Consider the following 27,988-nt stretch of genomic DNA (forward strand, 5'->3'; position numbering starts at 1 on the left):
GGAGGTATCACAATCCCTGACTTCAAAATATACTACAAAGCTATAGTAATCAAAACAACATGGTACTGGCACAAAAACAGACACACAGATCAATGGAATAGAATTGAAAGCCCAGAAATAAAACCACACATCTGTGGTTTTATAGCTAATCTTCATCAAAGGAGCCAAGAACATACAATGGAGAAAGGAAACTCTCTTCATTAAATGGTGTTGGGAAAACTAGACTGCCACTTGCAAAAGAATGAAAGTAGACCATTATCTTACAGCATACACAAAAATTAACTCAAAATGGATTAAAGACTTGAATGTAAGACCTGAAACTATAAAACTCCTAGAAAAAAATATTGTCAATACACTCTTTGACATCGGTCTTAGCAGTATCATTTTGAATACCACGTCTACTCAGACAAGGGGAACAAAAATAAAAATAAACAAATGGGACTACATCAGACTAAAAAGCTTCTGGAGGCAAAGGAAACCATGAATAAAATGAAAAGACAACCCACCAACTGGGAGAAAATGTTTACAAATCATTCACTTTTTATGTTGAGTGCCTGCTTAAAATATCAAGATGTTCTTTCTTTTTTTGAGGAAGATTAGCCCTGAGCTAACTACTGCCAATCTTCCTCTTTTTGCTGAGGAAGACTGGCCGTGAGATAACATCCATGCCCATCTTCCTCTACTTTATACGTGGGATGCCTACCACAGCATGGCTTTTGCCAAGTGGTACCACGTCCGCACCCAGGATCAGAAGAGGCAAACCCCAGGCTGCCAAAAAGCAGAATGTGCAAACTTAACCATCACACCCCCGGGCCAGCCCCCAAGATGTTCTTTCTTAATACTATTTTCATTTTCAGCCAGACTAACAAAATTTAAATAAAGGAAAAAGGTAATTTCTTACTTTTTTATTACATTTCTTTTTACTATAATAATTTTGCATATTTCATTTTAGTTAATAATGAATCTAATTTTCAACCCCTTTTTTTAAAAGATCGTCGTTTTACTCCTTGTTATAGAAAAAGACTTTTGATAGTCTAATGAACTGTGGAAATATTCACCTACTCTTAAAAAGCATATATATCTTTGCATTAATAAAGGCTATGTTTATTAGCCATTTGAACTTCACTCAAATATTTTTATGAACTAATCAGAAATATTCATTCTTTGCTGCCCCGCTCTTCTCCATTTTGCAATTCAGTTACCAGCTGACTTGGGTTTCTTCCTGCAAAAGATTCCTCACTAGCTTCCTTGATTTTAATTTTCCTCTTTTGCTCCAGTGTCTCAGGTCAGACTATATTTTCTTTAACACAACTGTCATTCTGTTTTCCTCCATAAATGTGGGATGGCTTCACATGGAATTAGACTTCAAAGAAGAAGAAGATTAGTGAGGACTGGGAAAGCCAGAGATGTTATCTGCTTCCTGTGCATCATGTCCCCCAGACAGGAACGTTGGAGTCTTCTTCAGCCTCTGCATCTCCTTCTCCACGTGTGTGCAGTTAAGCTTCAACGTTTACTTGAAGCAATCTCAGAAATGCTCAAATCATCTCCTCCTTGTCCCATTGCTTCTGCCTCATTTTGACATTCATTGTCTTTTGTCTGGGACTTTTATCTTTTCTCCTGCCCTAAAGGGCTTTGCCTCCAGACCTCTTCCATGCTATCAGAGAAATGTCTAAGAAATAAGCCTGGATCATTGATTTCAAGTTCTTTGGATAAATACGCAGTAGTGGGATAGCTGGATCATGTGGTATTTCTATTTTTAATTTTTTGAGACATCTCCATACTGTTTTCCATAGTGGCTGCACCCGTTTACATTCCCACCAACAGTGAATGAGGGTTCCCTTTTCTCCACATCCTCTCCAACATTTGTTGTTTTTGTCTTGGTAATTATAGCCATTCTGACCAGTGTAAGGTGATACCTCATTGTAGTTTTGATTTGCATTTCCCTAATAAATAGTGATGTTGAGCATAGTTTCATATGTCTGTTGACCATCCGTATATCTTCCTTGGAAAAATGTCTGTTTATGTCCTCTGCCCATTTTTTTATGGGGTTGTTTGGGGGTTTTTTGCTGAGTTGTATGAATTCACTGCAGCATTCTTCACAATAGCCAAGATGTGGAAGCAGCCCAAGTGCCCTTCTACAGATGAATGGATAAAGAAGATGTGGTAGATATATACAATGGAATACTACTCAGCCATAAAAAGACAAAATTGTCCTATTTGCAACGCATGGATGGAGCTTGAGGGTATGATGTTAAGTAAAATAAGCCAGACAGAGAAAGACAAACACTGTATGATTTCACTCATATGTGGAAAATAACAAATACATGGATAAAGAGAACAGATTAGTGGTTACCATAGGGGAAGGATGTTGGGGGAGTATACAAAAGGTACAAAGGGGCACATCTGTATGGTAATGGCTAAAAATTAGACTACTAGGGGTGAGCATGATGAAGTGTATTCAGGAATTGATAAACGATAATGTACACCTGAAATTACACAATGTTGTAAACCATTATAATCCCAATAAAATTACTTCACACAAAAAAAGATAGTGTTGTTGGTCTCCTAGCACATCTATGTTAACACAGAGGTAGTTGGGAGGAGGATATGCTGGTATGAGAGGGTTTCAAGTGTAAGGGGAAACAAAATGTGAAAGAAAATGTGGTCGGGGCCACAGCTCTGTAAAGTCCACAGAGTAGAAATTCAGTCTGCAAGGATTGGCCTTTGACTCTGTTTCTGCCAATGTGGGGCCTGCAAGGCAGCTGGGATTGACAACACTGGGGGGAAAAAAGAGAGGAAGAAACCTGATCGTGTTGCTTTTTTGCATAATGGTCCCCAATGATTCCCTGTGTCCTTACTATAAAATCTACATTGCTTAATTTGCACGAGGCAACTCTACTCCCTGGAGTTTATACTCCTGCATGAAGTTCTACTGGATATAAAGGGAGGGGAGGTGACAGTGTCAAAATCTGACCTTGTGCTAGTAGACCTAAAATAAAATTTTGAAATCTTATCACTGTAACAGGAAGTAGAGCCATGACTAACAGTTTACAGTTTCCATAGATGATTTTAGTCACCATGCAAACATGGTGGTTAAGAACTGGGACTCCGCCATCAGGTTGCCCCATCTGAATTCTGGCTTCCCTACTTGCTAATCTGTCCTTGGACAAGAAATACACTTTTCTGGCCTCCTTGTAATAGGGTTAATAATTGTTCCTATCCCACAAATTATTGTGGAGATTGATCAAATAAAAGAATGTACGTGTAAAACATTTAGAACAGTACTTGGCCTTAGTAAGATTTCAACCAATATTATCTTTTGTTGACTAACCAAAAAAACCAAATTGGTTATTATGATGTTCTATTGTGTTAAGTTTCTTGAGTATTTAGACAGAACATTTTTCCTAATTTTAAGCCAAAGTTGACCTCATATAAGGACTTCATATTATCTTTTTTTATTCAAGTGGGAAAAAAATTGCTAATTTAATAGAGATACTATATATGTATGAACTATTATCTAAATTTATTGTTTATTAAAATCAAGTCTCTACGATTTCTGTCTTTTTATTATTATAATATCATATTTCTTCTGTAAACATCCAACAAAATCCATTTCTTATCAGTGATAATTCAAATGGCCTTATTGTTCTTTCCTGAATTTTCCAATCCCAACTCTTTTCTTCTAACTTTTTTCTGACAATATCTAACACAAAACTTTGCTCAAAAGATTGAGGTGATCAGGTGAATCTGATCTTCTCTGCTAACTTAATTTAACTGTATTTTCATCCATTTACTCTGACTTTTCCCTGTACTTAATGTTATTCCTCATGATTTCAAAGCTTGATGAGTCCTTCACCCCATCCTATCCTCATATTCCAAGAGAAAGTCCCCTTAAGCAAGTACTCTCTTCATATCTTTAATTTCTTCTTCTTCATTAACTCCTTTTGTTCTGCCTTCAAGCAAGCATGGCTCTCTCATATTGAAAAATGTGAACCAAATCTTTGGTTCTATTATGTCCCTGTTTTTCTTCCCTTAACAGTGAATTTCTTGAAGAAGTTTTATGTACCTAATTCCTTTATTTCTTTATAACCCATTTGTTGCTTATCCATTCTCACTACTGTACTAAAATTCAAATCTTAAATATGTATTAGTATTTTTATATTAATGTTTTATAATATTTAAGATATTTTGTTATCAACTCTTTTCTTCTTGATACTCCACTTTTCCTTCTTAAAAGTTTCAACAAGCTGCCATTGACCTTTGGTATTCTATTTAACACCTTCTCCAATCTGGCCTCTATCTTCCTTCCCTGATTAAACTGCAATTTGATCTAGGCATTGCAAACTGGTGCAGCCACTATGGAAAACAGTATGGAGATTCCTCAAAAAATCAAGAATAGAACTATCATACGATCCAGCTATTCTACTGCTGGGTATTTACCAAAGAACATGAAAACACAAATGCATAAAGATATGTGCACCCTCATGTTCATGCAGCATTATTCACAATAACCAAGATTTGGAAGCAATCTACGTGCCCATCAAGGGAAGAATGGATAAAGAAGATGTGGTATATATGCACAGTGGAATACTACTCAGCCATAAGAAATGATGAAATCCGGCCATGTGTGACAACATGGATGGACCTTGAGGGTACTATGCTAAGTGAACTAAGTCAGAGGGAGAAAGTCAAATACCATATGATCTCACTCATAAGTAGAAGATAAAAACAATGACAAGCAAACACATAGCAACAGAGATTAGATTGATGGTTACCAGAGGGGAAGGTAGGAGGGAGAAGGACGAAAGGGGTGATTAGGCACATGTGTGTGGTGATGGATTGTAATTAGTCTTTGGGTGCTGAACATGATGTAATCTATACAGAAATTGAAATATAATGATGTACACCTGGAATTTATATAATGTTATAAACCTATGTTACCACAATTAAGAAAAAAAAAACTTCCACTCCAGTCCAACGGATCTTTTCATTTGCTACTGCCCTGACCTGCTTTATTTTCTCTTGGAGGTCAGATCCAGGCCCTGCTTGGAGCTGGGCCTTTGCTCATGGTTTCCCTTCCAATTGGAATCTCTTTCCCTTCTGGCCCAGCCTTTAAAACTCAGCCTATGTCCCACCTCATACAAGAAGCTATTGCTCACCACTCCAGCCCTCAATGCCTTTAACTTTTTATAAACAGCAAAGGGTATAGAATAAATCCTTTTGGGGGAAGAATCAAAATATGTAAGTTTTAGCCTTGCATCTTTTGTTTGCTTCCTGTGGTCAGTGACATATGCTGACTAAAAACCTAGTTTCTTCATCTATAAGATGAAGCTATTCATACCTCCTTATTCTACCTCCTAGGGTTGTTGTAAATGATAAATAAATAATGTATATAAAAACATTTTGTAAAATTTAAAAAAATCTATTCCAGCTTGTCATTGTTACCACAAACAAATCATATAGTATCTTATTAGTTGTCTTGTATTGTTTTTGTACATTGCTCTTATACTGTTAGTGGACTCAGTACTGTTATTTAAATTTCCATGTGTTTATTTTAACTACCTAATTAGGTTTTGAATTCTTTAAGGGCAGGGAATATTGATGGTATTATGATCAAAGACCCAAAAAACAACCAACTCCCAATTATCTTAGAGCCAGTTATCTTAGATGTATAATTGGTCTTGTACTTCCCTTTAAAGTGTGAATCCATATGAGAGAAGTTTATATTCTTATCCTAACCACATGGAGATAGTAAATTGAAGATATCTGATAGGAACCCTCTGTCAGCTGAAAGAGGGTCAGCAAGAGAGTGAACAAAGATGCTTGGCTTGTCTCAGCTTACCCAGGTCTGGCTTGGGTAGTCACACAGACTTATTGGAAAACAGGAAGTAGAAGAAAGGCCGTAGAGCTTGGGTTCATGCCATTTTCTCTAGTTGGAGTATAATTTGCATAAAATAAAATGCACATTAGTTTGAGTTTTGACAAATGTATTCTCCCTTGTAACCACCATCTGGATTAAGATGTAGACATCTCCATCTCCCCAGTGCCCTTTCCCAGTTAATCCTTCCTGCCCCAGAGACCACCACGGTTCTGATTTCTATCACCAAAGCTTAGTTTTACCTCCTCAAAAACTTCACGTAAATGAAGTCATAAAGTATGTACTGTTTTTTCTTGGTTTCTTTCACTCAACACAATGGTTTTTTTTTTTAGATTCAACTATTTTGTTGCATGTATTAGTAGTTCATAACATTTTGTTGTTGAATAATATTCTCTTGGGCAAATAAATTAATTTGTTTTTCATTTTCCTATTGATGGACGTTTGATTGGTTTCTGGGTTATAGTTAGTATGAAAAAGGCTGCTATCAACATTCTTGTATAGGTCTTTGGTCTTTTTGTGGGTGTATATTTTCACTGCTCTTGAGATTGTCAGCAGACTGGATAAAAAGCAAGATCCAATGATATGCTGTTTTCAAGAGACACATGTTAAGTATAATTATACAGACAGATTGAAAGTAAAAGAATAATAAAAGGATGGGGCCAGTTCCGTGGCCGAGTGGTTAAGTTTGCGCGCTCTGCTGCGGCGGCCCAGGGTTTGCATTCTGGGCGCAGATATGGCAGCGCTCATCAGGCCACGTTGAGGCGATGTCCCACATCCCACAACTAGAAGGACCTGCAACTAAGATATACAACTATGTGCAGGGCGGGTTTGGGGAGATAAAGCAGAAAAAAAAAAAAGAAAAGAGAAAAAATAATAAAAATAAAAGGTAAAGCATGTAAACACTAAGCAAAAGAAATTTGATATGGCTATTTTAATATCAAGTACAGTAGACTTCGCAAGGGATACTAAGACAGATAAAAATGGTCATTTCCTAGGGGAAAAGGGGCCGGTTTGTAACAAGACATAACTATCTTAAATGTGTATGATAAAATCAAAGAATTCTAAAATAGAAGAAAAAAATACAGAATAAAGTGAGAAATAGACAAATGCACAATTATTGTTAGAGATTTTAATAATCTTCTCTCAATAATTGATAGAGCAAGTAGAAAAAATTGGTAAGGATATAGAAGACTTGAGTAATATCAATTATCAAACAAGAAGACTTAATTGACATTTATAGAATATTAGGCTGAACTGCAGAATATACATTCTTTTCAAGTGCACATGGAACATTCACCAAAGACCTTATGCTAGGCCATAAATTGTCTCAATTCATTTCAGAGTATTTGACTACAATGGAGTTAAATTAGAAACCCATAATAATAAGATATCTAAAAAAAAGGTCTTTTTTTTTTTTGAAATTAGGCAACCCACTTCTAAATAATCAATCCATGGATCAAAAAAGAAATCATAAGGAAAATTAGAAAATGTTCTATACCGAATGGCAATTAGAATACAAGACGTTAAAAATCTTGTGTGTTCATGGCTTTTAACCATTCTGTTGTCTCAGGAACTCATTAATCAAATTAACATTCCATTCTCCTCAGAAGAATTGAGGAAGGAGATGGTCGGAAAGCAGACTGAAGGCTGGGAACTACAGTGACCATGCCCACCATCAGCCAAAGTTTTTATTCTCCTACAATTGTAATTAAGTCACTGGATCTTGGTTGAACTAAGTAAATATCCCTTCAGTGCCAACAGATTGCTAAATAAATGCGTTGACAATTTTCCCCTTATAAATCTCATGTAGGGTTGGGTATGATGCTTCCGTTTCCATCCAGTGAAACACTAACCGAAATAGTCTGCATAATGTTAATATTGACAAAGATTATAACTAAAGGATAAGTTAGATGGTGATTAAAGAGTTGAAAAGACAACCAAGAAAAGTTGTGAAATCTCTGTTCTGAGATCCGAGACAAAACCATCTGTCTCTGATTTCAGTTCTATCCTTAATGAATAGAAGTAGCCTGACAGAATGATGTCTTGGGAGGCCCCCTTCCAAACCCAAAATCTATGACTTTAATTGGCATTGGTTATAGTACCAGCAGAAGAAGAAAATTTGCTCAATGTCATAAAGAAAAGTAGAGATTTAATTCTAAATCTAAGTCATGTCTTCTAATTTATAAATTTTTTTATTTGGAAGAATATTTTCTTTATAGAACTCAAACCATTCTGTCTCTCTCTCTCTTTCATGAGAAACCAAAAGAAAATTCAGTTTGCAATTTGTGATCATGATTTGAACTTTTCAAAAAATGTGTGAGTCATTTCTTGCCCTTTGATAGTTTCCAAGTGACGAGGCTGCTTTTACAGATCAGTCATTGCTTTTAATGATTTCAGTATATTTTGTTTGGTTGGCAGTGAGAAAAATAAATGGGAAATGTCATTCACGAGTATGAGCCTCGAAATAAATATGTAGAAGGCAAATGATCACTTTATTGGGGGGAGGCATCTGTTTTCCTGAGCCTTTTGCCCTTTTCCCTTCTCAAGCCTGCTGTTTTTCCTGCTTTAGCTTGCAGATGAAACCAGAGCAGCAATGTGATGGGGTGGGAATCACATGATCTGACGTATGAGGGCTTCTGCGTCTATGTGCATGGATAGAGAGCTGTTCAAAACCAAACACTCTTATGAGCTCTCCATACTTTTCTAATTCACATACGTGGAGTTATATAGGGAAGCTTTTAAATACAGAATGCAAGAGATCATTTCTTTTCATTTAAAATACCCTTTCTCCATTCATTCCTACAGGCAAAAGTTGATATTTCAATAATATTAAGAAAAAGAAGAAAATGAATTAGCAATGCTATAATGCTTTGCGGTTCAAAAAAACATTTTACTTCAAATAATCAGAAGTCATTCCGACAGCAACCTTACAGATTTAACAAAGATAGGAACTGTCTTTATCCTGAAGAGAGGGGAAAATAAAAAAATTAGAGAGGAAAAAGCCTAAGAGTCAAGAGATGACGTGAACCAAGGAACAGAGTGGCTAATTCTCTCTTTGTTCTCTCTAAAATGTATTAGGAGTGATTAGAAGTAAGAGAATGTGCTAATGAGGGGAGCTGCCAACATGTTGAACAGACAAATGCATTGCCAACACATTTTACACATGAAAACAAAAGTTTTGTAGCAGTATCTGTTTTGTATCTGTATCTCTTAATTGGTGCTATTGTCTCTTCTTAAAACTGTATCATGGTCCAAAAAAAGAGTTATCCCTATTCTAATCTTTTAAACTTTCGACCAATATTTCTAGGCATTAAGGATAGGCAACATTTTGTTTTGTCTGCTTCTCTGACGTGGAGCTGTTTCTAGCTGCTAAGTTTGGCTGCCATACTCTCCATATCCGTAGGGCTGTTCCTGGGTCCACCCTGCAGACAGCCAACCAGGTTTAGACTTTTCTAAGTGGCCACGCATGGCTATCCTGCTTTCAGAATCCCCCTTCTGTGTTCAGGCCCAGGACATTGAGTGGCAGTGAGCTTTCCTTTATTTCTCGTATGATTGTTGCTTCTCAGGGTCTGGCTTGGGCTCTGATCTTGACATTTATGTCACAGGTGTCACCGGTGAAACTGCTGGGAAACCAGATGGCAGGCCTAACTGAGGTTGGCAGCATCTGCTGTTGTACTCATTGTCCCTGCTACCTGCTCTACTTTCCTCTTCCTGTTGATGTGTTATTGCCTTGTGTTGTCATTTTAGTCTTTCAATGTTATTTACCTTTCCGTAGGCCTTTCCAAATGTGAATACCTTTCTGCAATTCCCTTCGTGCATTTGCTCTGCTTGGAACCCTGTCATCCAGGAAGGCTGCTGACTTGGCTGGCTTCATTGGGTCCTTGGAGGGCTTTTGCTTTAAAGTAACTTCCTTGGCAAGACTTTACCTGAGCACCCCATTTACATTTACCACACACCCTTCTCCTCCCCCATCCCGCACCCTGATATTTCTCCTCTGTTTCCTGCATCATCTTTTTCCATAGCAACTAGCACCACCTGCTCTAGTCTGTATCTAACTTATTTGTACATAATCTGTAGCAGCAGAATACATAGAATATAAGCTTCATGAAGGCAGAGTTTTGTCTGTTTGGTTACTGTGTCCTAAGCATCTAGAAGAATGCTGGTCCTTGGTTACCACGTAAAAATTTGTTTGTTAAATGATAAACTGCACTGTAAATTTTGAAAGATCAGAGTTCCAGCTTTATATTTGGTCTTATTCCTTCTGCTTAGTACAATGCTGAGTGTAAGAGCCTGAAGGGCATAGGGGAAAAGCAGATAAGTAGCTATGTGTACTGGGTATTTGACTTATCGCCTTTAATCCTCATTATAATCTAAATCCTTTGCCCAAAGAAGCACAGCTAGAAACTAGCAGAACGCAAACCAGTTCTGTCTGGCTCCATAAGTACTGTGTTTTTTTCAGGAGCCTGGTGCCCACCAAATAATAGTCAATAAAAGCCCCTCAAAATGAATGATGTTGCATAAATCAGGTGTAGCTAGAAACAGAGCGCCAAAAACGCTTGTTAAAAAAAAGGAACTGTAAATTAGCCCCCTAAAAATATGAGCGACAACTCCAAAAGAAGGAAATCCAAAACTGTTTAGAGTCAGCACTCTTGGGGTAAGTGCCTGGAGCTCCAAGGTAACTAATTTAAAAAGGGAAACATGTATTTGGGCACATATTTTGATATCTTTGCTGAAAAGATGTTGTTTACAATGTGAACCCAACAATAACAAATAGATTCATTCTTGATCCTAAAAAGAAGCAAGAAGAACTTCATACCATTGCTTTTCAATGTTTTCTTATTGCAGTCCAAGAAGCAGTAATTAATTGTATTTTTAAAACAAGCTCGATTTCATTGGTAAGACTTTCTTTACTGTCTTCTCTTTGACTTTTTTGATCTAGTCATGCAAATGCAAATAAGGTCTCATTTTTAATTCAGTACCACATATTTATGGAGAAACCACATGATACAATAAACCCTGGATACGGGAAGGTGGTTAGCAAGCCCAGACAAGCTCCTTGCTCTCTTGGGGCTCACAGCTAAGTTGGAGCAGCCACTGATGAGAGAGATAAAATGTTCCATGACCATTTTGGGGATGTTGACATATCTCTAATCCAGAATTTATGTAGAAGATCTTAATAATTAATTTAATTCTGTCTTCATTATTCTTACTTTAGTATAAGATAATTTGATGCTATGTTTTTTTCATTAATCATAGAATCTGGAGGTTGGAAATATTTTTGGAATTATACATTCCAGTTATTTGCCCAGACAAGCATCCCTTCTACAGTATCTGCTTGAATATCTCTGGTAATTGAGAATTATTTCTTATTAAAGAATAGTCGTTTTGTTTTATGCAGGTCTAAGAATTTGAACATTATTATTTGTATTGAATCAAAGTTTTCCTTCCTGTAGGATCCATATTTATCTTAGATTTGCCCTCTGGAGTCACAAGAGCCTATTGCACATCTAGGCCCCCTTCAACAGGACGGCTTGTTCAATACTGTGCCTCTTTGAAATCTTCTGTTATTCGGTTCTTTTATTGAGCATCTACTTTGTGCAAGGTATTGTTTTATGTACTTCAAGAGTTAGAAAGAAGAGCACATCATAGCCTTACCTCAAGGCAGTTACACAAATACAACAGTGTGTGAAAAATACATGCTATTAAGCTTGAAATAGTGAAAGGACATAACCAGCTGGAAGGATGTGGAAATATTCGTGGAAAATATAGTATTTGAGATTTAAAATTGCTATTGTCATATCAGGTTGATGTAGTAAATTTCAGGTTGTGAAAACAGCGTAAGCAATATCTTGGAGGTAGAAACGCGGAGATCAGGGTGCAAGTTTAGGAAAATTTGAAGAAATTATTTCTTGTTTACCATAAAGTACTGGTAGGGGTTCATGGGAGATAAGACTGGAAAGGAAATTTGGAGCATTCTTTAAATGTCAGGGAGAGGAATTTGTACTTTATATGGATTCTAATGGAGAATAATTGAAGATGCTTGGGTGAGAGTGACAAATGTAAGGTTGTACTTTCATTAAAATCGACCTAGAAGTAGTTTGGAGGGTGAATTAAAGCAAAAAGCAAATGTATGTAGAGGGATGTGATAAGCTTAGTACCACACTATTTTTCCGCTTTAAGTATAATGGAAATTCAGAAAATGAAGAAGAGAGTCCGTAAAGAAAGCTTTCCAGAGGGACTGTACTGAAGAATTGAAAAGATTGGAAAAGACAAATGCGTGAATGTTGAACTTTCTGGGCTGGAGAAATAAGCTCCAGAGGCGGAAACAAGCATATGTGTGTATATATGCACTTGAGCACATGTGGGCATGTGTGAAGCGTGTGTGTGTGTGATGGAGAGGAGAGACAGTGAAGAGGGTAGTCTGACTACTCTCTTTAGGGCATCTGTTCGGAAAGGTAAGGTGAGCTTAAGCTGTGGAGGTACCATAATGTACGCAGTCACGTGTACAGTTCTGTATAACTGAAACAAAAAAAAATCAGAAACCTAGAGTTAGTCTGGCATCATGACACATAAATTATACTGCAGAGAAAGGAAAGTGTCCTCAGTGAAAAGAACAAGAAAGCTCCTGAATAAATATAGGGTGACAGCTGTTAGTTCATCAATGATTTACTGGATGGTTAATCTAAGGTGAGATACGATGCTGGACATTGTGGAAACTACAAAGACAGATGGGATAAGATAAGAAAGATGATGTCATAGGGCAGATAGGCTTTGCACAAATAACTTTAATGAAAGGTAGAAATGATAAACATCACTAAGGAGTCTGAAAAAAGGGAAAGAAACAGCATTTATCAAGCATCGACTATGTCCCAGTCATAGTGCTTTGCTTTTTCTTATAAATTTATTTAATAAAATTCAAAATGAGCCTTCATTTCTACTGATGAAAAAATTAAGGTTCAAAGACTTTGTCTTATTCCAAAAGAAGTCAAGCTAACCCCACAATAGCAAGACTATAATGGGAAAAACAGTTATTCCTAATGGGTCACAAGTTGCTTTAATAGTAGTAGGCCTCTGGTATCTACAGATATCTGAGGTACAAATAGGGATCCTGTGACTTAAAAATCAGAACTATTTCACATTATCCTTCTCAACTTGCATATCAATGGTACAGTTCTCAGTTCTGAGGGAAAATGGGACAATGAAGTGTATTTAGAATTTGAAATCAGACACACGTGAGTTTAAATGCTGGCTGTGTGGCAATGTCAAGTTAGGCAGACTCCACAAGCCCAGATCACCACCACATTAGAAAAGTGGCAACAACACTACTTTCTTCACAAAATATTGCAAGGATAAATGAGAGAATTAATATCAAGAACCAAGTAGAGTGCTGAAATTTAGGTCATGTTAACATGTCATGAAGCAGCAAATCTATAACCTCTTATGCTCTCATTCTCTCATCTCTAGTTCTCTCTCACTCTCTGAGACACACACATGTGCACACACACACAAACTGTCTATCTCGGATGCTGGAATGTAGCTATCTTTTGGGCATTGTTTCCCATTCCTGCTCCTGGCTCTGCTTGCTTGTTCTCTCCTGGCAAAGATGCCCAGACATTCAGATCTGCTACTTGACTGAGGAGTTCAGAGGCTGCTTCTTTCTACCCCATAGAACAGGGTGAGGGCTGAGGGGGAAAGTTTTAGGCAGAAGTCCTCAATGAAACACAAGAAATGAAGAAAAGTGAGCTGAAAATATTCAGGCATATGGAATAAATGGAAATGTCTCACTTTCACGGGGAGGACACACCTTAGGAAATTTTGTTCCTTACCATACAGACTGTCAAGATCCAGAAGTGGAATTCTGTGATTCTATCACAATCTATCCATCGAAAACAGACTAATATGTAATCAGATTAGAAGTGGCCTTCCAGTTGATAAGTCATTTAGGAAGGGCTGGAGTAGTTTATGGATGTCTACTAACATGCATTTAACACATCTGAAGATTAAGAAAAGATGTAGAAATGGGTTGCCAGTCTACCTGCAATAAAACAAAAATGTTTGTATAAAGGTATAGGCATATCTCATTATATATAACTTATTTTTTCTGTGGGAAGCTGAATGTAAATTGATTATCAGTATATTGAATAATGTTTCCCAGGGATCATTAGGATAACATTGGTGTGCATTTCTGTTAAGAAAAACAAAATGTATTTAAAAAACAGTCATTTAAAGGAATAGCTATACATTTATAAAGAATATTGCTCAACAAATATAATATGAATATAGAATATTGAAAATAAGCTTTTTTCATATTGGAACTAAACCTAGCTAGCATTTAACAAAAAATGACACTTTATTTGAACAGTACGTACTAAGCCTGTCTTTCATTTTTTTATTGTGGTCTGTTGCTAATCTATAGTGGAAAAACATGTAAGTCTGGTTGTTCAGAACTTTCTCGCTTTCATGGAAATTGTTAATTACTGAAATGAGCTAGTGGATCAAGTTTAAAGAGAGAAGGATATGCACAAACACAGTAAGTGACAATCAAAAAGTTCATGAGAAAATAGACTCAAATCTACAGATTAAAGGAAACTAGAAAATCCATAAAATAAATCTTCAGAGAACATTTAGCAAATCTTTTCTTGTTTATGTTTCCAGTATTACTCTAATGTATTGAAGAAAACTAAAAATTACATTTGTAAAATAGGATTAAAAGATCACTTTCAGAAAAAGACATTCCTTAGTGTTTCTCAGCTTTATTAATTCTTAAGTATAAAATTCTCTTGTTTTTTGAGCATTTATGCACTATCATTAATTATAATATAAACTATTATATAATTATTTCCTTATCCATGAGATTTAACAAGACAATAATTTTCTTAGCATAAATTTAACTTCAGAGCACTTATAATTATAAATGTGGATCTTTGTGGCAAGAAATTAGAGACATATACTATTTATTACTATATATCTTTGTTTTGTTAGTGCCCTATCTTTCATATAACTGTAACTACTACTTTTTTGTAGATGTCACTATATATAATAACATGGCTTAATTTTTCTTTTATATTTTAATTTAGAAATGTGTTCCTCTTTTATAAATGAGAAAAATAAAAGAATACATTGAAAGCAAAACAGAACTGTCATCAGAATTTAGAAATCCAATTCTTAATATTCTTTGCTTTCTGACTACTTAAAATAACAGTGTTTGCCTTCCCCATTATTTATGGGTCTTCCAAAAATAATGTCTGGCCTTAAAAGTTGTAATACAAAATCTTTTGTCTGAAAAGTAATACAACTGAATGAAGCTTAAAAACTTCACAAAATATACGTCATTTATCATTCTCATAAAATATCAGTATGGTGTTAACAAGAGTCAGAGAAAATGGAAGAAAAATTACTATGCATGACTTCTGAAGACCTCATCCTGGGAAATCAGAAACAAAAGACTGATTTGTATTTCAAATCTGTATTTCACAAAAGTCTTTTTGAGACGGAAATAATATTCGGGTGTTGCTCATCTTATGTCTTGGATATTTTGGTAAAACATTTTATGTTCACCTTTTTAAATATCCTAAGACATGTTCACTGGCTAGGATCAAAAAGAGAGAAAGGGGCAACCCTACAACTAAGATAATATCAAAGAAATTTCATTGCGTTGGTGTGTTCCTGATAGTGAATGATTCAGGAAAAAGGCTTGAGAAGCGTTGCATAATGGTTAGGAACTTGGATTGAGTAGCCCGAGAGCACGAGTTCAAATTCTGTCTCTCCTACTGACAACTGTGAGAACTTATGCATGTTGCAAGTTATTTAAACTCTTGATGCCTCAGTTTCCTCACATTTTAAATGGGGGTGATCACAGTATCTACTTCATCAGGTTGTTTATAAGAATTAAATGGTTTCATAGTTCTTAAAATAGTGTTTGACGAAAAGTAAGCACTATGCATTATTCCTATAGTTAGTCTCCCCTCAAAACTATGTTTGGAAAATCACTTGGTAAATTTTTGCCTCCTTAATTTATTTTTTGAATTGGAACCTTTTGTATAACAAGTTAGCCTATTGTTAAGCATATCTGTAAAGTGACACCAGAATATTCTTATATTTATTTCATAAATGAAGCTAATGCTCGCCATAGAGATTTGTGAAATATTTGATTACAGTAGGACAACTTACTTTGGAGAAGGAATCTTCTAAATATCCTGCCTGCTTTCTAATCTTTAAGATGGTATACATGGAGGATATATATATATATTTTTTTTTTCCTAATAGAAACGGCGAAGCTAGAAAATAGGTGATATATATCTATCTCCTGAAGTTCATAATGTTACTCTAAGTATTGAGGCACTACAAATATGACCAATATGTGACTAAAGTGTATACTTGTTTGTTTTTGTTGACCAGTATCAATCCCCCCTTAGTCCTATAGTCCATTTATAGTACTCCAACTCTGCTTTTGAGGAATGTTTCTATATCACCACCACAACCCTGTCCGTTTATAGGTTTTAAGTGAGGTTCCCTCCTAGTAGGCATTTGGTTTAGGGAGGCCAATCAAAGCACAAAACACAGTATTACCCTGGACAGAGTGATTACTTCAGGGAGGGACTTGTGACCCAACTGGAGCCAGTGAGTTTCAATGAGAGTTTTTTTGGGTCTTTGTTCCTATTGGATTTAAGTCTGGGAGGTTGGGAGGCTGGAGCTGCTATAGCATTTTACTACAATCAAGGATGAATCTCTAGAAAAGCTATCACCATGGAAATCAGAGCCAAAGAATACAGCATAACCAGGTGCTGGTAACATCAATTGAGCTCCTGAATCATCCCATGCCTAAAGCTAGCCTGAGACGATAAAGCTTGAACCAATGGACTCCCTTTTTCTCCTTTCTTTCTTCCTTTTCCTTCCTTCCTTCCTTCCTTCCTCCCTCCCTCCCTCCCTTTCTTTCTTTCTCTCTCTTAAGCCAGTTTGAATCATTCTTTTTTCTCTAATAATCAAAAGAGACTTACTAGAGTGTCTAAACTCTTTTTGGGCTATATCTCCTCTTTGCTTATTTCCCACAAGTACATTTTCTAATGAAAATGATGAAGCTAAAACATATGCAAAATAAATTGATTTAATAATTATGACTTTCTGATTATAACTGGTGCGACTGCCTGATTTTTATTTTATCCTTATTTTAGGCTTTAGTTGCATGAGCAGGTGTTTCTTTTTTATGACTGAGTAAAGTTCACAGATTTTTGGTGTCAGACACTGATTTTGAATCTTGCCCCTACGACCTTGGGTGACTTTTCCTAACCTCGGTGTACTTCCTTTCTTTAGTTTTCAGGTAAGGATCGTGAAAGTGTTTATCTGATGGGGTTGTGGGGAGGATGAAATGATATAGTGCATGTAGACATCTTAGCCCAGTCAGTGACTGGTATATATTAAGCCCTCAAATCTTGACTATGTTATTAGTTTGAAAGACTGGCCTTTGGGATCCCACTGGCTTTTCAGTTTTCTTCTGGCTGCTTTTCAGTAATTTAAATCATAGCTAGAATAAGATTGATGTCTCATCAAGTTAATTTTATTTCTAGAGAAAGTTAGCTTGTATGGCACAAAGGACATCTCTGTTGAATTAGCAAAGCATTTTATCAGACTCCAGATACTCTGGGGCTGAGGCTGATGCTAAATCCCACTGTATGTAAGACTTTCATTAATATGATTAGAGCATTATGAGTTTTTGTTTTTAACTCTTCATTATTTACTTTTTTTCTTTTAATTCAAATTATTTGTATTGATTGAATGACTTCCGGCTTAGCAAATAAAAGCCATGAACAGAAGCATTATAGGTTAACAAAATTAATAATTGAAATCAGCAAAGTCTTAACGTTTTGTCCTAAGAGAAGCCTGTAGAAGATGAGAGCTCCATTACTGAAAGCTTTGGGCTGTTTCAAACTTACGTCTGTGTGTACGCTGGGAGCCGTTTCTGTTCGCAGTTCCCCCGCCCTCTAGCGGTAGTTACAATCATGCCATTTTGTAGTCCCCGCACAGGAAATGCCTGTTCTTACTTCAGTTACCAGAATCCTTTTACAGGAAGTTAGGTGTGGTCTTTGAAGGAGAATTAAAAAAAAAAAAAATTAAAAAAAGAAAAAAAAGCATGATGGAATTTTAGCTGCAGTCTTCTTGGTGCCAGCTTATCAATCCCAAACTCTTGGTGTAAAAGATTCTACAGGGGTAATGTGTTCATATTCTTATTATGCTTATTCTCTGTAATGCTTCTCTACCTTTACAGTAGAGTCTTTGGGGGAATCTGCAGAGGACCACTTTCATTTTGAAGCTGCTGGCTGCATGTTTTAACATGTCTCTTCTATTAGAGCACCCAGGCATGGCAGTTTCCTCCCCGGAATGTTCAAGGACCATCTCCATGCCTATGCCTGTCGCTAGGCATAAGGGTTTCTGAGGATGGGTGAGGAAAATGATTGATGTTTGGAGGCACTGTGATACTGAGAGGGCATTCTGCTAGCTGGTGGCTGAAAGGTCCTAGTCTACTTCAAAAGAAAAATTATGGGAATGGTACAATAGCTTATGTTATTTTAGATTTCCCTCTGTTTTATCTGGCATGTGCTGCACAAATGAACTGGATGTTAATGCATTTTATACTCAGAAAATGCACCTCATATATTTAAATGGCAACTCTCATTCCTGTAGGGTGGGGGATTAAATGGATTGATATTTTTAAAAGAAGGAAAAATACATAAGTGATTTCATACAGATAGCATTCAGGAGTTCAGATTTTAGTTGTATTGTTTCAAAAAACATAAAACTCCTGCCACTGGCTCAGTGATAACATTGGGAAGGATTGGTGTGTTCTGTTGAGTTATGTATGTTAGTCTAGTAAAATATGATTAGAATACCAGTAAAACTCCATTTATGCTAACGTACAGACCAACCTAATAGAGTTTGCTTAAAGGACAAACTATGTTAAACTTATTATTTTTTTCAAGTCCAAATCTGCTATGTGAAATGGGCACTATTTGAGAAAATGGGCTATCTCTACAGCATTTCCTAAGGTACTGCAAATTTGTTAATTTAAGAAGCAATTACACTAGCTAGCAGCAGGTTGCTAAGCCAGGGGGTCCAAGCTCCAGACCTCTGACGTGGGTGACTTCCTGCCCAGTTTGGCAGGAACTGGATCCCTTCCTGTGTAGCTTCCGAGCAGTTCCAAACGCAATCGGGCATCCCCTGCTCCTTCCCTCTCCCCTGCTTTCAAGCAGTGCCTACCTGTGTTTCCATAGCCTGGCATTTCAGGATTTCCAGAGCTCTTTACCAGGTGCGTTGATTTTGAATAAGCTTTTAAAGGTGGAAAAGTGGGCCAAAGGGAACATGGAAAAAAATGGAGAGATACGTGCAAGATCTTCGCATAGCCCAGGTTCCACAATTTTGGGTGATTTTTCATCTCTTGTTTTGGATCTCTGAAATTTTTTCAACTAGGATGCTGGAAAAGATGGCTGCCAAAATATTCACACAAGTGAAACAGCAAGCACAAACCAGTATCCTCCATTTCTGAGCTCTGAACTAGATATTTTCACTTCATACATTTTGGGAGTGGGAGATGAGATTACCTCATAGACACCTACTGAATATAGAATATAGATCTTCATGCAAGCAAATGAATGCATGCATGAGAATCCCCCGGATGCCAAATACAGCTTCCTTAGTAAAATATTATAGATAGCTTGGTTTATATATTTTATCTCAATATCATGTAATTGCCACAGTCACTTTTTTGTCCTAATAGCCACTGCTTTTTTTCTCTCTCTCTGTCTCTTGTTTCCATAGCACTTTCTTATGCAAGGAGCTAAACAGTGATTAAAGGAGCAGGATGAAAAGATGGCACAGTCAGTGCTGGTACCGCCAGGACCTGACAGCTTCCGCTTCTTTACCAGGGAATCCCTTGCTGCTATTGAACAACGCATTGCAGAAGAGAAAGCTAAGAGACCCAAACAAGAGCGCAAGGATGAGGATGATGAAAATGGCCCAAAGCCAAATAGTGACTTGGAAGCAGGAAAATCCCTTCCGTTTATTTATGGAGACATTCCTCCAGAGATGGTGTCAGAGCCCCTGGAGGACCTGGACCCGTACTATATCAATAAAAAAGTGAGTTCTTAGTCAAGTTGCCTTTACTTCCTCTACTTACTAACTGGTTCTAGACTAGTCCCAGGGATGTCTGGTGAAGAAGATTGTGCCTCCTCTCCTCTGTCTAAAGTATCACCAGGATGCTTGGTGGGCCTAGCCACGTCTGGACCCATTACCCTAGAAGTCTTTTGGAAGCACCCATTTGAACCTACATTCCGGGACGGGCAGTGAACTGAAGAGGCATCCTGTGGTGGGGAAATGGAGGGAGGGCAAAAGTCTATTCACCTTGCAGTGTAGTGAAGCCAAAAGTGAAAACAAGGAGTATATAATTTATATATGTACATTTGTATATTATATTTCCAGAAGTAGTATCTAAATTCCCCTTTACAATCTTGAGCTCTGTATGAAGTACTTTGATCTTCAGCAGGTTTATGACTTCAGACCATAGACTCTGCCCTTCCCAGGGCCCTCTGCAGACGGAATACTAGCAGGGGACTTGTAAGTGCCCAGAAAATAGTCTGATCCCAAAACACACCTGGAAAACCCTGACGTTCTCATGAAAATAAATTTTATGTCACTGAAGAAGTAATCAAAGCCTCACTTTTGTGCTTTTCATGAATTATAAATACAGTTTAAAAATTATGATATCAAAACTCGATAGAGATGCTAAGAATTCCTATGGCAGTAACTACAAATTTCCTTTATTTTCTTCTTTAAATCCTCATGTCACTTACCAAATTTAGGAGAGTTTGTAGTGCTCAAAAGGCAAAAGCACCTATCACCATGTCATATGGTAGTAATTAGTACATTGCTATATTATTTTATAAAGTTATATCTCTAAATAATGGTCTCACCTTTCTCTTAAAATGTTCTTTATTCTAATACTAAGATTCTAAATTCTGTTCTCTGTGTTGTTTTCTTTTTCAGACGTTTATAGTATTGAATAAAGGGAAAGCAATCTCTCGATTCAGTGCCACCTCTGCCCTGTACATTTTAACTCCCTTCAACCCTATTCGAAAGTTAGCTATTAAGATTTTGGTACATTCATATCCTTTTTTCAAATAGTCACTTGATATGATTTTGCTCTTTGACTGAATTATTGAGCCGGGAATTTTTCAAAAATATATGTGGTTGGCAATGTTATGTGCTCTTGTTTCTCTCTCCTCTTACTCGACAGATAGCATACTGCAAAATGGGATCATAAGTAAGTAAACCACTTTTCCCCATCTTCTAAGTATTTCTCCTCTCCCTGACTCACTGCTTCTGTCTTTCTTCTTTCCTCCGCTGCTCCCTTCTGAATTGCTTGCTGTATCCAAGACTTCTTCATTAACATTGACTGTGTTACCAGCCTATCCTTTTACAAGTCTTCAAATTTTATGGTGTTATCTAAGGGTAAACTCCTTGAGCCAATTTTCTTTATTGCTTTTACATTTGGAAAATATACACATACTCTGAATTGCACAATTTTATGTACTTCGGTCTGAATTTTACTACTTTCTGCTTTTTGTTTCAGCATTTGAAAGCTTGGAGTTAGTCAATGTTTACAATTGTGACTGTTTAAAATTAGCCTTTCATATATTTCTCTTCCCAACAGCATTCCCATTGATTTTCTATTGTCTTTTTCTTTCTCTTTCTTTCTTTCCTTCCACCCTTCCTTCCTTCCTTCCTTTTTTTGTTGCTTGTTAGTTTTTTTCAAGTCACAGGTCCTACCACATTTATCTCTCTTCAAAGGCTTACTGTCTGGCTACCCATATACACCCTCATTTTGTTTTTTATTCTCCTTACTGAAGTATCTACTTCCTAGAAATGAGATTGATGACACCTTGGTGGGAGATGGTCATTTAATTTACTCCTGGAAGTTAAATAGCATAGTTGTGAATGAGAGGTTTTATTCCAGGCCAGGGACAGTGGTCTGGTTGACAGCCAGCCCTGGAAAAAAATGAGGAAGCAAAGGTTAGGAAGACTCGGGCTGTGCCAGGCAGGGGCATTTACAGGAAGAACACTGAAGCCTTGGGATGAAGACTGATATGCAAAAAGGACAAGAGGTGAGGTTCCTGGAGGGAAAATTAAAATTTAAGCAAAGTCTCAGAACAACATTTAATGTTGTTTCTTAATTAGATTCTAAGGCATGGTCAGCCCAGGCCCTGCCTTAAGGCTTCTAGTATAAAAGCTCACTGCACCTGGCAGGCCCAGAAAATATTTGAATTAGAGAAGATGTCTTTAGATTAGGTATTAGATGATTAGATTAAATTAGATTGGATTACTTTAGATGCCTTTAGAAACATAGCATTCTGGAATTCAGTGTCCTTTTAACCTAGTTCAATCTATGCCACCCCCTACCTCAAGTTTTGTATAGACATCAACATATATTAATTTTATATTTATGTTTTATGTTTTAAGATTTAATAATTTCTTGTGAATTAAACAATAATGTTTCCTTACTTTGTTTTTCAAATAAGGGAACTCAGTTGTACAAGGAGGAAATACGTCTTTGAGTTAACATTAGAAATGAATAATAGAGTTGAGATTTAGATTGGGGTCTCCTGAATCATAAATTTTGGTTTATTATTATGTTCTGAGTATTTATCATCTGTGCACCGAATAAATCTTACATAAATTATTTCTTTTATTTAAAAATAATTGTATATCACTTATATAAACATACTTTATGTATAAAATAATGTGGAAAATTTGGACATAATCCAATGCTGTGTTCATAGTGGACACTGGGAGGGGATGTGTTGAAGAAATAAGTGACTAATGAATCAAAGTTTAGAGAATCAGATGCAAAACAAATGACAAAATGGAAGGTTTGAATAGGTCAGAAAAATCTCTTTTGTCCTGAATCTGAATGATGAGACGGAGTTAAGAAACCCCGTATAAAAGAGACAGTTTAGTGTGGTAAAACTTCTCTAGAGAGAGAGTGCATTTCTTTGACAATCTCATGAAGGCTATTGTCTCCACTCCAAGAAATCCTGAGAGGTTAGGGAACCTGTGAGTCCCGTTTGATGACCCTCTGTAAAAAGTGACTCCAAGTGGGAGAAGACAAGGGCAGTTTGAAAAGTTTTGATCAGAGAATCTTGGCATTTAGAATATAGTTTATGGTGGGTGCTCTCTAGGAACCAAAATACAACTTGAATTTGAAGGTTTGAACTTACTTCCCAGAAGAAAGAAAGAAAACCTCCAAGCGACAGAGTTCTTAGGAGGCCTGCCATGAGGCAAGTTGAAATGTGAAGGCAGCTGGGTAAATCCATTAAGATTTGGAAAAATAAACTCTTGACTTTCCTAGAAGCTCACAAATGGCTTATAGCCACAACTTTCTTCCAACATAAAAAAGTAGATTTTTAAAAATCTCTAATTGTTTGAATTAAAATATTATGTTTCAAATGTCTCACCTGGGAGTAGAGATATAAGGAAAGAAAGGCAGGTGAGCTAACAGTCTAAGATAAATTCAATTTTTTGGTGATAGTGGTGCACTTGATTTTGAGATTCTAGTATACTTTGATGTATGTAATGCTATACAGTTTGCAACTGCTTTTTCCAAAGATTTTTGCCTTTGATTCCTCACAACACAAACCTTAAGCTCAAATCCTGCTTTTCTGACTTCAAGCACCCTGCTTTTTGCTGTAAATTAAAAATGCTTGGAGGTAGTCACAGTGGATTTGGGTACAGTCAAGAGGTTATTGTGCATTTATTGTCATTAATTTATAAGCCAGAAAATGGCCATTCACAATAAGGAAATTTGTGTTTTAACACTAAACTGTTACCTCTATTTCCAATGGAAATTCTGACTTGTTTTGTAAAGAGCTGTCATCTTCATTAGGAGCTGTTGCGCATCCAATTAGCTTTGTGTCTTGATTTTGGCAGAATAAGGTATACTTATGCTTACTGTGTTTCTGCCAGAATATATTTTGAAAACTGAAAATGCTTTTGATATGCCTAGTATCTTGTTTTGATAGTTAAATAAAATATGGTTCTATTTTCCAGATAGTAAACAAGTTAAAAGTAATGCATATTCCTAAGATTCTCTCTCAGAGTTTTAATTATGTTTCATGTCAGTTTTTATTGTTTTAATTTAATATGAACACTCTCTTTTATTTTGCATTCATTACTCATTCATTTGTTCATTTGCAAATATTTATTGAGTACCTACTATGTGGAGATATTCTTTTAGGCATTGGGATGCAACATTGAACAAAACAAAGTTCCTGCTCTCTTATGGTTACATTCATGTGTGTGTATGTGTGTTTGGGAGGAGAAAGATAATAAAAATAAATCATGTGTCAGCTAGTACTAAGTGCTATTAAGAAAAATAAAGCAGTGTAAAAAGAGAAGAGTCACAAGGAACTGTTTTGGATGGTATGGTCAGGGAAGTCCTCTCTGAAAAGTTACCATTTGAGCAGAGATCCAAAGGAAGTGAGGGAGTGAGACATGAAAACCTAGGGGAAAAGTAAGTGTAAGGGGAATAGCAAATATGAAGGCAAAGAATGAAGGTAGAATTGCAAGGATCAGCAAGGAGACCAGAGTGATTGGAGCAGAGTGGGAGAGGCAGAGAGTGGTAGTCAGTGAGAGTGGAGGTGAGGGGCTGAGGTGGTAGGCCATGGTGAGGACACCAGATTTACTCTGAATGAGATGGGGAGAAATGACTGAAAGGTTTTCATCAGAAGAATGTCATGACCTGACTCACATTTTTAAAAGGTCACTCTGGCTGCTATGTGGGGAATAGACTGCACGGGGGAGAAGGGTGGAAACAAGAAGGTAGATTTGGAGCCTACTGCCATTATGAAGGCAAGGGATGATGGTGGCTTGGACTGTGGTGGAAGAAATGAGGGTGGCAAAATGTCACCAAACTTAGATGTGTTTTGCAGAAGATCTGACAGGATTTGCTAAGCAATTGGATGTGGAGTATGAGAGAATCAGTAGACCTAAGGATGACTTCAAGTGTTTAGTTTGGCCAAGAAAGAAAAATGTGCTTGCTGTTGACCGAGCTTGGGATGACTTCAGGTGGAGCAGTATGGTGGGTAAACTTGAGCTTGGGTTTAAACATGTTATTTTTGAGATGCCTGTTAGACAATATCAATCAAAAGGTTAGCACAGTTTTATTAATACCTGGAATAAAAAATTTAAAAGATTAAAAAGATCTTTTTTTCCTGATATTATATAAGGTTAGTCTGCCTCTTTTATTTTATTTATTATACTAAAGCTCTTAAAGAGATATTGTTCTGGGATATATCCTTCCTTTGAAAAATGTACTCTAGTTGGTGTCTTGGCCTATATATTTAGAAAATAATACAGGATGTAACCATTTTGTTCCCAGTTCTAACCCTTGAAATCTGCCTAGATGTGGAGTTTCTATCCTTTTCAGTGCATGATGTCACCAATACAAAATCAATACCTACATTGGTTTTTTTAGTATTTGGATATTTGTTATAATTATCTGAAATCATACTATTTTAGTCACTCACCAAACTCTAGGAATTTTTAAAGTATGTAATTGATAAACTAAATCCACAGTGATTTTTAAAAGTTAACAGATTTTGAAACTCTCTATTTAGAGGCACCTGTTAAACCACAAGCATAAAAACCTGACTCTAGTTATGTTTTATTTTGTTTTAAAAGCAAAATAGTTTTATTTGCTTTCCTTTTTTGAGTGTCTGTCAGGATCTTTAACTTAAGAGTATTTTTTATTATTAAAATGATAGTGGTGCAATGTGGAAAACACCTATTTGAGCATAATGCTTTATCAATTATGACTTACTGGACAATAATCATTCTTTCCAGTGTTTATTAATATTGAAATATATATTTTACTTCATTATATATAATTAAATTCTACCACTATAAAGAGTAAATATTTTTTAAGGGTCATAAAACCATGGCTCAGTCCATTATGTAAAGTAAATCTCTTGAGGCTATTAATTTTCATCTTATATTTATCCTCTATCCTCCCTGTAAAAAAAAAAAAAAAACTGTAGAAACTTGTGTACTCTATATATGTGAAGGTAAATTCCATGCTGTATTTTTGTTTCATATTAATAAATACATAATCAAAAATCACTAAAAAGAAATATTCTATTTAGGAATAAATGAATTGCAAAATTGATTTCATTCAGTAGTCAACAGACACTGTGAAATGGGAAGGGTATAGTGGTTATCAGTACAGACATGGTCCCTGCCCTCGTGAAGCTGACAGTCTAGCAGAAAAGATCAACATTAAATTTAGTCATTGGAGGAATGGTATAAAGTGCTACAGGGAAATATAACTGGCAGATCGAAACAGGTAAGATGCTACTGCGAACAGCTTTCTACTAGAAATAACTTTTAATCTGAGTACTGAAGAAAAAGTATGTGTTACCTATGGTGAAGTAGAGAGCATTTCTAGGGAAAAGAGGCAGCATTTGCAAAGACATTGATTTGAAAAAAAACATTTCATTTGATGATATAAAACAATTGCAGTGATATTGGACTGGGGAGAGCACAATGTAGAGTAAAGAATATGAAACTAGTCAAGTAGACAAGGGTTGGACTCCCTAGAATCTTGACCATGTTAAGACATTTGATCATCCTCCTAAGAGTAGTGGAAAGCTATTGAAATGATCTGAATTACATTTACAAAGGTCATTTTGGCACAGTGTGCAGAATTGATTGAAAGGAAGCAAACATGGATTCAGAAATACCAGTTTGGAGGAAACTGCAATAATCTAGGTTAGACTTAATGGACACTTGAACCACGTAGTGATGTGGGCGTGGAAAAAAGTACACTGAGTCAAGAGATAGGAGGTAGAATTGACAAAATTTGGTGCTAAGTAGAATGTGGAGGTTTAGGGAGAGAGAGAAATCCAAGTTTGCCCCTAGGTTCCTGGCTATGTCATGGGGTATCTTCTAAAATACAGAGATGTCAAAGGAGCAGTATTTGGGGGGAGGGGAGTAGAGAGGTGGGATAAAAAGATTTTTAGTTCAGTCTTAGGACCCAAAATCTTTTAAATGATTTTGAAGTGTCAATGAGATATGTAAGTTTAGATGTCATATGGACAATGGGTGTGTGGAGTTCAGAAGAGAGGTTTAGCTTCTAGAGAGAAATATTTGAGATTCATGGGTACATAAATGGTACTTGAAGCCATGTTTGTTGATGAGCTCTACTAGGATGAGTACAGATGGAGAAGGTTGTGGCTTAGATATCCTATGTCCTTTTCATACAAGGAATTACAGCATTTCAAAGCATGCAAAGAGATTGTTGCCCATGAGGAATGAAGAAAGCAGGGAATTAAGAATTCATAAAAGCAAAGGGAAGAGAATATAATGAAACAGGGAAGAACCATCCTTGTGGAATGCTGTCAAGAGAGCAAGTCAGATAAGAACTCAACGTTATACTTTTGTTTTCAGTGACAAAATATGGAGAGTTTGTCATTTTTAGAAAGAAAAGCTAGTAGGCTGAGGATGTGATAGATACATGAGCAAAAGAAAGGATAAACAGCTCTTTGAAGAAATTGCCTGTGATATAGAGCAAAGAGTTAGGGTGGTAAGTAGTTAAAGGGGATAGTGGGTTACAGGAAGGTATTATTTTTTCCCCCTGAGATAGGAGAGACTTAAGCAAGTTTATGTTGATAGGAAGAGGCCAATAGAGTAGGAGATAATAAAGATAAGAGAAAAGAGAGGTAAGAGATTTCTGAAGTATTCTAGAAGCGTAGAAGGTGTCCAGAGTATGAGTGGAGGGATTGAAAATTTCCCCCACTGAAAATGGAAGGGGGAAAAATAGGTCTCAATACAGAGATGTTTGTCAGTTTAAGGGTGAGAAGTAGAGATATGGCAGGTCTGATGCTATCTCTTCTCTCAGTGAAGTAAGGAATAAGGTCATCACCTTGAGGTGGGGAAGGAAGGAAGAAGGTTGGAGGGCGAAGGAGAGTGGAGAATATTTGAAATTGTCTTTTCAGAAAGTAGGAGATGGAGCAAAGTGGAGATATACAGACCTGTCTTAAGGACCATTGAGGTGGGGAACCATGCATT

The 27,988-nt window shown here is 36.5% G+C and overlaps 1 protein-coding gene across 2 annotated transcripts in view; it reads left to right on the forward strand.

The window, feature by feature from the left end:
- The window catches only part of LOC106843326 (sodium channel protein type 2 subunit alpha), a 138,987-nt gene that overhangs the window by 34,775 nt on the left and 76,224 nt on the right, over positions 1–27,988 (forward strand). For both annotated transcript variants that reach the window (XM_014860312.3, XM_044768782.2), the window contains exons 2-3: positions 19,688–20,005; positions 20,912–21,030. In XM_014860312.3, the coding sequence (XP_014715798.1) occupies positions 19,739–20,005; positions 20,912–21,030 (386 nt within the window). In that variant the 5' untranslated portion in view covers positions 19,688–19,738. The remainder of the gene's footprint in view (positions 1–19,687; positions 20,006–20,911; positions 21,031–27,988) is intronic.

This window comes from Equus asinus, chromosome 4 (genome assembly GCF_041296235.1).
Source record: "Equus asinus isolate D_3611 breed Donkey chromosome 4, EquAss-T2T_v2, whole genome shotgun sequence".
NCBI lineage: Eukaryota > Metazoa > Chordata > Mammalia > Perissodactyla > Equidae > Equus > Equus asinus.